The 13,362-nt window shown below is 39.8% G+C and overlaps 1 protein-coding gene across 3 annotated transcripts in view; it reads right to left on the bottom strand.

The window, feature by feature from the left end:
- Positions 1–13,362, bottom strand: part of LOC124717361 (sex-regulated protein janus-A-like) — a 48,729-nt gene that overhangs the window by 28,425 nt on the left and 6,942 nt on the right. For all 3 annotated transcript variants that reach the window (XM_047244192.1, XM_047244194.1, XM_047244193.1), the window contains exon 2: positions 10,736–10,871. In XM_047244192.1, the coding sequence (XP_047100148.1) occupies positions 10,736–10,871 (136 nt within the window). The remainder of the gene's footprint in view (positions 1–10,735; positions 10,872–13,362) is intronic.

Below are 13,362 nucleotides of genomic sequence, written 5' to 3'. Positions count from 1 at the left end.
CCGACATGAGCAACAATTTGCAGTCGGGTGCACCCAGTGCTATCGCCGCTGGCAGAGCCTCCTCCACATCTCGGATGAGACCCCCCCGGCTAGCAGACAGAGTGAACACTGGCCTTCTTCCCCGACCTTTCCGCTACCGTATTTACTCGAATCTAAGCCGCACTTTTTTTCCGGTTTTTGTAATCCAAAAAACCGCCTGCGGCTTAGAATCGAGTGCAAAGCAAGCGGGAGTTCTGAAAAATGTTGGTGGGTGCCGCCACAACTAACTTCTGCCGTCGAATATATGTAGCGCCACACAGGCATGCTTTGTAGGGCACAAAGATAAATACTGGCACCAAAATCTCTGCGTCAGTAAATAAATCAAAAAAAAAAAAAAAAGAAGTGGAAGACGAGCCTTTTTCCTCCGCCCAGAGTTTTGACCACTGCGTTTTGGTACATTATCCAACGAAGTAAATACAAATTCTGTATTGTTGATCTTCGAATGTAGCAGCATTTCAATGTACTACGAAAATCCGACTGGCAAGACTGTTTGGGATGTTTGTCAATATGGCCAACTCTACGTTCTGAATTTTTTTCTACCTGTGAGAAGAGATGGTTGCTAATAGGAGCTTTTATGAATTGTGAATCACATGTAGTATTCTCTTCGCCATAAGATTAATACGAATATAAACATTTTGCCATGTATTGTTTCATGTTTGCTACTATCTCATTTAAATCCTGTCTGCCTAATAAACTACGAAACTAGAGTGAGACAACAGCAAACGCGGAAGAATATACATATCATGTCATGTTTATATTCGTGTTATTCTTATGCCTGATAGTGATACAGTCAGAAATGAAGCACGGCAACTGACTAGATTTTTAAATCTAAGATGACTCTAATTTCTGTGCAGAATGTAATGAACTAAAGAGGCGCCTGCAAAGATTTTCAAACGGAGAAAACTTTTCGCTAAAATTTCGTTCAGAACATCATCTATCATTCGCAGTCTATTATTTGGTTCTTGTTGATCATTATCAAAGAAAGAAGTAGTGTAAGTAACAACAAATGTTTCGCTAATGAGACGACTCCTCTCTATTTTTTATTTGTAAGCGGCGGTAGCGCGCACAAAAGCAAGCCACGCCGCGAGCGGCGACAGGCCGTAAACACGCACTATTAGAATGCGACAAACAATGCATGACACAGTACAGTAATGCATTTTCAGCTTAGAGTGACGTAAACACCTATAACAAAGAGAACGGCACTTATCAGATCAAAGAAAAATAAGCAATCAATTCAAACCAGACGAAGCACGTGAAAAAGGAAGGATATCCGTATCAATACGGACGGAGCGCGTGACGCGTAGCAATGGCTACCTGGTAAACCGTAACTGCTAAGATTACGACTCGAACCAAACTACTGCAGCTGTATCGTCATTCATTCGACCTAAATTGTGTCTCATATTACAACTAGGCGAACTTTGTTTCGATTTGGAGGTGCGACCTAAAACTTTTCTCTCCCCTTGATTTTCGAGTCTCAAATTTCAGGTGCGGCTTAGATTCGGGAAAAATTTTTTTACTTGATTTCGAGTCTCATTTTTCAGGTGCGGCTTAGATTCGAGTAAATACAACCGCCTGTATGAACTGAGGATGACCTCTGAACCCAGACGGCAGGAGTCATTGGTGCCGACATGAGCAACAATTTGCAGTCGGGTGCACCCAGTGCTCTCTATCGCCGCTGGCAGAGCCTCCTCCACATCTCGGATGAGACCCCCCCCGGCAAGCACACAGAGTGAACACTGGCCTTCTTCCCCGACCTTTCCGCTATTTCCCTAAGGGGCTCCATCACCCACCTAATGTTGGAGCTCCCTATCACTAATAAACCCCTCCCCCCTGCTCGGACCTTGATGAAGGAGCGGCCACATGGCCACACGCAGGCAGAGTGGGTGATGCCAGAAGGCCAGCCTCCACATTGACCATCCGCCTCGTGCACCGTGCACGCCGTTGAACCCGCCACTCCCCATCGGGAGAGGGTGGCCCAAGTGTGCCCAGTACCTGCAAAGATGTCTCGACAGCAGGGACTGTGGGTGAAGCATGGAACACGCGGGGTGTACCATGCGACGCACCGTACTCCCCACTGCCGCTACACTCCGAGGCAGCAGCCTGAAGATGGCTGACTGCGGCCATCAACACGTTCAGCTGTTCGGGAACAGTGGCCAGCTCCTCCTGCGTCCGTACACAGCAGTCACACATCCTATCCATCCTAAGAAATCAATTTACTGTAGAGTTAATCAACTTTTAACTAGACTGCTAATTCACTAAAGGTGGCTGATAGTTGACTAAACTGTGGTTGTGGTGTCACCGCCAGACACCACATTTGCTAGGTGGTAGCCTTTAAATCGGCCACGGTCCGTTAGTATACATCGGACCCGTGTGTCGCCACTATCAGTGATTGCAGACCGAGCGCTGCCACACGGCAGGTCTAGAGACACTTCCTAGCACTCGCCCCAGTTGTACAGCCGACTTTGCTAGCGATGGTTCACTGACAAAATACGCTCTCATTTGCTGAGACGATTGTTAGCATAGCCTTCAGCTACTTCATTTGCTACGAACTAGCAAGGCACCATTACCAGTTACTAATGATGCTGTAAAACATGTACCGTCAAGAGCGATGTTCACCATTTATGGATTAAAGTTAAGTATTCCACAGCTACGTCCTTTTTTGCTAGTCTAATTTCCTTGACCTGTTCCAGACCTCAAGCCAGCCTGCGTGAGCTAAAACGCGTGCCTTTCGGCTTCCTCTCATACCGGGTTGGCTCTCTTGCCAATCCACAACAGTGGTTACTAGACACTTCTTGTAGAAAACAATGAAAATAGCACTACCTGTCTCTGGACTGTATTCAAAACAAACATGAAATCTATGGAACACTATTACTAGCACTTGACAATTAAAGCTTTCTAAAAGCAAAAACACATGGAAGAAAAAGTGACAAGTAAGAAAAACACAGTTAATACTTAAATTAACTTAGCTCGCTGCACTGTAGACGTGACGCAGACAGCAGTTACAATGACACTAAATGTAAACACGGGTCACGTGGAGACTACCCACTTCCTCACTGTAACTCAGACCACTCTGCGCATCAGTCCCAGACCTCTAGTATTTCCGAACCGGGGCAATACCCCACCATTCCCTCGATCGTTTGAGATAGGACGTTAAAAAAATAAAAACGAATTTTCAAAAATATGTTCATTTTGTAGCACACATCTTTCTGAACAGTATGATGCATACAACATATGTGTTCGAGGAAATGTAAGACATGTCATAAGTGTGCCAAAGTGCAGTGCCTCTTTCCTCACACAGCATTCTTCTATCGCACGTCACTGTACTTCGCTCTGTGGAATTGAAATGTGTACATTTTGTAATGGATGCCATCAAACCATATTCAGTACAGTGGAAATTACAATGTCCTGTGGTGCCTCTCCTCCTTACAGTTGGCTGGTTTGACATTCTGTCCCTCTTTTTTTTTTTTTTAAAAAAAAAAAAAAAAAAAAAAGAAACTCTTCAGAAAATTTGCACTCTTTGTTCCCTATCAGCTAACAACTTGCTGCTTTGTGTGACATAAAATTAAATGTAGGATATATAAACCCAGTAAAGACACTAGACGAGCAAGGCAATACACGTTTCTTCAATCCTTAGCTCCTAGAATTTTTTCTCTCTAATCTTAGTACAGTTTTACATGGTGTGCTTTCCTTTCTGCGAAGTAATCTATTACCTCATCAAAGTTCATCAAACATTTTGCTACATGAAAAGTCGAAATGTCTTTGTCTAATACTGAAAAAGCTGTTAATACAAATAGGACTCAAGACTGGTGTGGTTTCCCAATCTGATTATGTCTATTTTTAGTCACTGTCTGCTAGATAAAATAAAACAGGCCTTTCTAATACTGCAAAAATTGTAATACACACAAAATAAACGAGACTGTTTTGGCACAAACGGTCTTTATTGTAACGACAGAATATAATTCACGAAGTACCAATATCAAATGCCTATTAGGCCTACTACAAGCAAAAAGCTTTACGTTAGGAAATAGTTTCACACTTCATTCATACGCTCCAGTTTCTCAAGCACAAGATCGAAAAGTAGTAGTACGAAATTTTTATACAAACTTGGAATCGTCATATTGTTCCATAATTTGTGTGATGCCCCCGTTTCTTATCCTTCCTCATTCTAACAAACAGTCTTGTTATCACTAATTCTGTAAATATTCCTGCCAATGTCAAAGCTTATTTGCAGGTTAACTTCATTAACTCTACCAGAATCACCAGTTTAGCTATTCCGCGATTATTCTCCGGTTAGGCATTTTTACATGTTCGTACAACGCATTTTCCATGCTTCTTCCAAAACAGAACTTAAAAGCAGCTGCTAGCCAGGGGCTTTACAAGTGGCCCTTACTAGTATAGCAATCTGTCCAAAAATTTTCTCTCAAAATTTCATTTTCTTGAATACACCGAGAAGATAGTTGTAATCTTTCTTACCTGTTATTCGTTTATTTCCACTCCTGTAGTCTGAATCTATGGATTTTGCTAGTAATTGTAACAACGCTCATCATTCGCAAATCCAATCAACCACACAATCAGACAGCGGTTGGCATTCATCCGTTCAGCCTTACTCCGCTCAGCTGTCAGATTCCACTGACAGAGGCAACATGTACACTATGCACGCATTCACAAATCAACTTACGATTCATTCAGAATCAACTTAGGGGTCATTCCATGTCCATTCAACCAATTCAAGAAAATGTTCCAGCTGATAGTCTCAGATTTGGCTGAAATTTAGCACACCAATGCTACCAAATGTGGAACACTCATGTACAAAATTTTAAGTTCCCCTGCCAATTAGTTCCAGAATTATGGCTTGTGAAAGAAGGTGGCGTGACCCGGAAATTGCAACCCACATGTGGCAATCTATCTTCAGACCCAACTTCAGGTCTTAAAACTTTGGAACTATTCCGCACAGTCCAGTGAAATTTTTACAACACAGTAACATCCACTTAGAGAACACACACTATGAATCAAAACACCAGCAACATATTTCTGAGGGAAAATAAAAAATTCCAAAATGTGATTACAAAATGTAATATGTTAAAAGGTACACATTGCAGGTGCCCTCTATGCCAAATATAATTCACTCAAAAACTTTTTTTTTTTTTTTTTTTTTTTTTTGGTAAGCTTAATGTGGCATAAACACACACACAACTCATCTTGCCCATATCAGTCTCACAGAGTTACATGCACACGAAAATTCAAAAATTTGAAAAATTACCTGAAAAACATGGATTTTATGAGTGTGGTAGCACAAAAGGGACAAGTGATATCCAAGCCAAATTTCAAACACTGCATAAGTAGACCATAATATAATGAGTGGCAAAATTTCAACTTGTTCTTGCAAGGCATTTGTATACAATAAAAGTTGACAGATTTATTTGATTACATTTCTTTTGACACGATTTAGCAAGTAACAGTCATGATGCAGACAGCTTGTTTCAGATAAAGCAATTGTTGGGAACCATTAGGCAACAGAAAATTAAACAATGGTAGTTTTCAGGGCCAGAGTCGGTCATTGTTAGGCAGGAACAAAAAACGAAACAAGCAACAATTACAGATTACTCGTGTTTTTAAGATTCTAGTTCAGACTGGTTAGCACTGTTGTGGAAAATCAGTATGGAGGCAGAAGAGTGTACAAGTGGTGCTTTTGTTCAAACAAGTTGCAGTATTGGTAGAGCACAAGCATCTGAATGTCATAAAACAATATATGGAACAAAATGTGGCATTCGCTTTGTACTGTATGATCTGGATGAATCGGACCAAGATTTGTTGCTATGGAGATCCAGGATACACCCCCACAAGAAGTACAGTTCCAGGAAACTTTAGTGTTTATCATCATCATATGAAAATGTTTCTGGATAAGTATTCTTTCCTATAAAGAAGTTGTTTTGATCCATTTCGGATTCATAAGAAGAGAGTGAAGTGTAGCCTCAGAGAAATTGATATAAAATCAGCATTGAAAGTGAATCAGTGCATGGGACTTAACATGAAACCAGGACAAAAGTTATGTTCCAGGTGTGTTACACTGCTAAAAAATGAAGAATATTCTGATAATTTACATGACAGTGACAAAGAGTATAAGCCACCTACAACCACAGTGGATGAGCAATTAAATACTTCAGTGACTGCTCTTGGTTTGTCTCCCATGAAGACACACAAAGTTGGGAAAAGAGACAGGCCCAGCTATGGTAGAAGAAAACTACAAGAAGCTCAAATGGAATTAAAACACCAAATAGCTGATACACTAATGGTGGAAGAGGAAGAACTATCTGCTCCAAAGGAACAGAAATCATGCCAGAAATGCTCCGATTTGGACAAAATTGTGCATGATTTGAAAGAAAAATTTGCCATATCCACACGCCAGAAAAAAGTAGCTACACTGCAAAGGAATTCAATGTTTCTACATATATGGTAAAGCAAGCTAGGAAAATAAAAGCAACCCAAGGAGTGCTTCCACAACTTCGGCAGCTCAGGGTAAGCATTTGAGTTCAGAAATAAAGGTGCTAGTGTCGGAGTTTTATGAAAATAATGACTACAGCCAAATAATGCCTAGAAAAAAAGACTATGTAACGCTGAAAATGGGAAACGTACGTGTACAGATGCAAAAAAGACTGTTGCTATGCAACACATCAGAACTATATGTAGAACTCAAGGAATAGTATCCCAATACCAAAGTAGGTTTATCATCTTTTTTCAATCTTCGGCCAAAATGGGTTGTGCCTGTAAGTGCAAGGGGCACACATAATGTTTGTGTATGTGAGACCCATCAAAATGCTAAGCTGATGTTTGCTGCTATAAAGGATTCTGGTCTAGATTACAAAGGTGCGATGAAGCTGCTAGTGTGTGACATCAGTTCCTACCAGAGCATGACACAGGTGTGAAAAGTGTCCTGGTAAGGCAAATCTTGCAGAACACATGAATAACAAACTGTATGGTGAACTCCTTACGGATGACGATGAACTTATTTCTTATAAACAATGGACACACATGGATCGCACAAGTTTGAAACAAAGCAAAGTACAGTGGAAGATTTTGTTGAAATGTGTTGTCAAAAAACGGACAAACTGACCACACACAGCTTCACAGCAACAGCACAATCGGCTTATCTCCAGTTTTGTAAGGATAATTTGAAACAAGATGAAATTATAGTTGTGGTGTCACCGCCAGACACCACACTTGCTAGGTGGTAGCTTAAATCGGCCGCGGTCCATTTAGTACATGTCGGACCCGCGTGTCGCCACTGTGTAATCGCAGACCTAGCGCCACCACCAAGGCAGGTCTCGTGATACGAGAGAGCACTCGCCCCAGTTGTACGAGAACCTAGCTACCGCCCAGTTGTACGAGAACCTAGCTACCGACCAGATGTACGAAGCCTTTCTCTCTCATTAGCCGAGAGACAGAATAGCCATCAGCTAAGTTAATGGCTACGAACTAGCAAGGCGCCATTAGCCATACAGTGATTGTACTTAAAGTCTTCTGTGTATCGTCAAGATCGATGTACCACAAGGAATGAGTAAAGTTAAGTATTAAACCTGCTCCGTACTTTTCTTCCTAACATTAATTACGTATCCTGTTCCAGTACTTCACGCCCGTCTGCGTTAGTCTAGCTTGCCTTTTCAGCCATCTCCACTTCACGGTGTCGGCCCAGATACCGACACAACAATAGTAATACTAGACTTTTCTGAAAATTATGCATTTATAGTTCAAGATGCCATCCAAGGATATCATTGGCTCAACAGTCAAGCAACTCTCCAGCCATTTGAGATTTACTATAGAGGTGAATCAGGTGATGTGCCTGTCATGAACTTGTGTGTTTTTAGTGACTGTTTAATTCATGATAAAATTGTAGTTCATGTCCACATTCGCACTGTCATGACGTGTGAAAAACAAGCTGCCTCACATACATTTTGCAAAGTACTTCAGTGATGGGGCAGCTAGTCAGTACAAAAACTGTAAAAATCTCAAAAATTTATGCATGCATTACCATGATTTTCAGATTCACGCAGAATGGAATTTTTTTGCAACAAGTCATGGTAAAAATGTAAGTGATGGTATTGGTGCTACCATTAAGTGCATGGCATCACGAGCTAGTCTGCAGCACCCTACAGAAGGTCACATTCTAACACCTCTTCAATTATTTACCTGGGTACAGAAAAATATCTCTAGCATACAATCATTTTATGTTTCGAAACATGAGGTGAAATCAGTCGAAGAGTTGCTAAAAAGCAGACTAGAACACATTAAAACTGTTGCAGACACAAGGATCCATCATCAATTCTCTCCAGCGGACTCTGACAATGTGCAGATGAGCAGACTGTCCGGTTATAACTATAGGTTCATGCACAACATGTGTCTTCACAGTGTGTCTGACTCAGGATTCAGAAGCAAAAGCAGCAACATACAACCAGGTTGCTATGTTATTGCTGTTTATGATGACAAATGGTACTTAGGATGTGTTGCAGAGTGCTGTGAAGCAGAAGGTGATGTATTTGTGAACTTCATGGCACCAGCAGGACCAGCAAGATATTTCATTGGCCATGTTTGGCAGATAGGTGTTGGATTCCTTTTGAACATATTCTTATGACAATTTCAGTTCCTACCACAGTGTCAGGAAGACAGTATAATATGCCACTCAATGTACAGAGTACAGTAGAGGTGAAGTGTGGGAGAACGTCTGTTCGACGTACAATCGACTGGTTTTTAGCAGTTAAGGTGCAGTAAACATTAATGATAGGTTGTGTTAATCTCTCTATATGTTGTTGCTTAGTGTTTAAAACAGTCATGGGAGAGGATAAAAAGAGGCAGAACAGTTTACGATATGTTTTTACAAAATTGTGTTGTGGAACAATGGCCACATCACCAAATACATCTGTCAACTTCCCTTGTACACAAATGTCTTGCAATATGATGTTCAAATTTTGAGATATATACCGTTATGGTCTACTTACGCAGTGTGTGAAATTTGGCTTGGGTACCACTTATCCCTTTTGTGCTACCACACTTTGAAAATCCATGTTTTTCAGGTAATTTCTCAAATTTTTGTATTTTCGTGTACATGTAACTGAATTTTTGTGACTGATATGGGCATGATGAGTTCTGTGTGTATTTGGGCCACATTAAGTTTACCACAAAAAAATTTATACCCTTTTTGAGTGAATTATATTTGGCACAGAAGGCACCTACCATATGTACCTTTTAACGTATTACATTTTTAATCACATTTTGGATTTTTTTATTTTCCCTCAGAAATTTGTTGGTGTTTCGATTCATAGTGTGTGTTCTCTAAGTGGATGTTACTGGGTTGTTAAAATTTCACTGGACGGTGCGGAATAGTTCCAAAGTTATTAAGACCTGAAGTTGGGTCTGAAGATAGATTGCCAGATGCGGGTTACATTTTCTGGGTCACGCCACCTTCTTTCACAAGTCATAATTCTGGAACTAATTGGCAGGGGAAACTAATACTTTGAACATGAGTGTTCCACACATGGTAGAATTAGTGTACTGAATTTCAGTCAAATCTGTGACTAAGAGGTGGAGCTCCAGGTTAACTGACATGGAATGACCATTAGAATGTGTTAAAAATGTTCAGCAACTGACAGGGATGCATTTCAAAGTCATATGAATAATCGATAAACTAACAACCTAACGTGCGCTGGATGCTAGTTGCTTTGTGAAACAAGATTTTCCCCCCCTCAAGAATACGAATTTGCCCCCCCCCCCAACCCCTCGATTTGGGCCTCCTGCGCATGCATAAATCTGGCAGCTTGGGCGCTCCAGTAAAATTTTTCCCGGTAGCATCTAGCTGCTTGCTGCGACTGCTTACACAGCCAACAGCGACATTTCCGTAGCCAGAAGCTGGAGAAGGTACTGCTCAACTGTGCATGCGCATGATCCCGCTCGTAACTGCTAAAACGAATCCAACGTAAACAGTTGTGACGTCACGTTCAGCGGAGGCAATTTGTTGTTAGGAAGCATTGCACAGCCTTCCTAAAGCCTTTGACACATTCTGCTGTTGGCAGACACTTGTATGAGCACTGTTTTGTTGCTGTATATGGTGCATTTCCCTTGCAATTTAAGTTTTATTTTCATTTTTTCTCTCGTTCATGTTTTACTGCTGCAGTATCGGGACACAGTAATATCCTTTGTTAAAGTATCGGTCCTTACCAATCAAAATTACAAAAATTGAACTGAAAACAAAAAAATGAAAAATTTCCAGAATTCTAAAAAATTCCCGGGTTTTTCCCAGATCTCTCGGGTCATATACACCCTTCATGTCCATGAAGCAATGTTCTTAGCAATAAAACAACATAGTTACCCTTCTTTGAACGCTTTTTCACATCCTCTGTCAACGCTATCTGGCAAGGATACCATAGCACACAGGGTCATAACTGTGTAGCTCAACAGTGTTTCAGTGAAAATCTTTTGTGTATTTTAATTGTATCGCCATCCACCATCTCACTTCAACTTAACAGTAAACAGTGAAACACTATTTTATGCAGATAACCAACCAACCTTAGGCTACAATTCCCCACTGCAAGTCACTGACATCAATAGAAAAATTCAACTGAAAAAATTGAAAAATGATGCTAAGGACTGTCTCTCAAATAATAATGTATCACCAAGTAGACCAAATATTAGTTTACCAGTTACTGACCACTAATTTGCTTGGTTCTTTGCCATCAGGACCCTCTGGACCAAAGACACGTATTAGAACATACTTAAATGTTCCTTCTGGGTCGATATCCACATCAGGAACGGCGGCAAGCTTCTCTGCTGCTGTCATTAGTGTCCTGTTAAACAGATGTTAAAATTATTCCAGAAATATTTATATACAACAGGTGAGAGAAGAATAGGGATGCAGTCACAATGTAAACAATACAATTCTGCATCTAAAATTTATACTGGAAACAATGTTTCTTTCAGAGAAATAATGATCTAATATTTGGATTTTGAAATGTGTGTCTATTAAGTGAATGCAGGCATTCCGTGGGAGATCATACACCATCCTAAACATAAAACTATCAATTAATTGTATCCAAAGCCATACAATTACACAGAGAGAGAATCGCATCCTCATAGAAAGAATTCACTGGGTGAATTCCTTCATGTTTGGTGGACACAAAGATATTTTTTTTAAAAATTATTGGTTATCGTTTAGAAAGAGCAGCCATTTTTGTTTCCGGCTGCAAGCATTCTTTCACTTTTATAAGTGTCCGTGGTTTTTTAAATTATTCAGTAATGGATTGCCCCAAACCTTTCATATAAGAAGTATTTATTTCAGCAGAAACTGGACTATAAATTAAAACCATGATCACCCTGCTGAATGTATTCCTTCATACACTTTTAATGTCTCAAATTTGTTGGTTGCAAATTTAAAAAACCCATTTTTAATATTATTTTACCAAAGAGTAATTGCTTAGCCTTAATACATTTTGTGCTATTACATTACTCAGTAGAGATACCTTTTTTTTTTTTAGAAACAATTATGACAAGCGTATACTTAAAAACATTTTAAAAACATGTTTTGAATTTTTTCATTCTTTGGCCTGCAAATATCTTTGTTAATGGACCAGATATAAATCTGAAAGTTACACACTTAATAGACCTTTATGATATAAAACTTCTGTATAAATTTCAACCTTGAGATTCCGTGGGCGAATAAAAATTACAAATGATTCAAAAATACGTTTATTAATGTTTGCAATATCTGGGCTGATGGAAAAAGTGTATAAGTTACATAATTTAAAAATATCTAGGATAACTTTTTTAAAAAATGAGACAATTCATTACATTATCACGTTCTCAACTTATTTGTTTTTACTAGTTCTTCACTAAACAACACAGATATTTCTTCATTCATTTTGGGCACTGGCTTAAATGTTCGCCTAGTCACCGTCATTAATTTCAGGGAAGAAGACAGCTCCTTCAATGCATTTTCAACGGGCCTCTCGAATTGATCCTTTTCAAATTTTTTAAGTGGGGTTCTTGGTGCTGGTAAAATGTAACATCCACATCTTGGTTTTGACGAGCAATGTTACCAACTTTGGCAATCCACCACTGTTTGCCATAGACACAAGCTACTATGTCCTTACTTTTGAAGTGTCAGTGGTACAAGTTTTCCACAGTGATGACGTTCACTATCAGAGGATGCCGCGACGTGAACTTACAGTTGAGCAAGTTGTATGACTGAGGAATAAAACAATGAAAAGATCGGGTGCCTTTCTTCTTCTGACAAGTTTTGAGTCTTTCCTCCAAGACATTGGCATAGAGTTTTCATATTTCCTCACATTTAATGAAGCATAAGTAATCCCTTTTACCTGTTCTTTACAGAATTTGAACATTTCTAGAGGTGTCGAGATTTGGTTCTCATAGGTCCGTTGCAGACTAGCTTTTGTGACAGCTTGCTTTGTTGTACCCTTGATGCCATCACACTCTTTCTTCTCATGGCATGATGCAAAAAAGTGCTATTCTGCATCAAGCCAACAGTATTTCTTTCTTTGAGAAAGGAGATGTTAATATTTGTTTGCTTTTATATTGGCTTGCAGCACCATCAGAGAAGTACATCAGTTTGTTTATGGAATTGTTGTGCTGTTTTATGTAGTTTGTTGACTGCAGGTGAAAAACATGCACTGCTGTAGCTTTGTGTTCAAGGTAATCATTTACAACACAAAAACTATGACTCTAGTTTATCTGGATCTTTATAACATAACACAAATGGACAAACTGTGGCCTGTTTGTTTACCTAGTGGTGCCCTTGTATTTCACTTGAACAACAAAGGAACAGTTTTCAGAAAAGTCGGCAAGAACTACACATTCATCAACTGCCAAAGTTTGCTTTTGTCCTTCAGAGATTTATCCTGACTTTGGCAATTAAATGACGCATTATCGAGTTTTCAAGGTTAGTTACCAACACTTAAAAAAACTCTTCTCGTGGTTTTGAGACTCCATTGTTCAGCTGCACACTTCAAGGGCTCATTATTAACTAATTGTGAGTGAACAGATGTTGGTGGAAGGGGGAATACGACAACACAAAGATTTGTACAGGCTTGTCTACATCTACATGGATACTCTGCAAATCACATTTAAGTGCCTAGCAGAGGGTTCATCGAACCACCTTCGCAATTCTCTATTATTCCAATCTCGTATAGTGCGCAGAAAGAAGGAACATCTATATCTTTCTGTACGAGCTCTGATTTCCCTTATTCTATCGTGGTGATCGTTCCTCCCTATGTAGGTCAGTGTCAACAAAATATTTTCGCATTCGAAGGAGAAAGTTGGTGA

Source organism: Schistocerca piceifrons, chromosome 9 (genome assembly GCF_021461385.2).
Source record: "Schistocerca piceifrons isolate TAMUIC-IGC-003096 chromosome 9, iqSchPice1.1, whole genome shotgun sequence".
Lineage (NCBI taxonomy): Eukaryota > Metazoa > Arthropoda > Insecta > Orthoptera > Acrididae > Schistocerca > Schistocerca piceifrons.
Note: the sequence above shows the minus strand (reverse complement) of the source record. Positions and strands in the feature narration are given on the sequence as shown.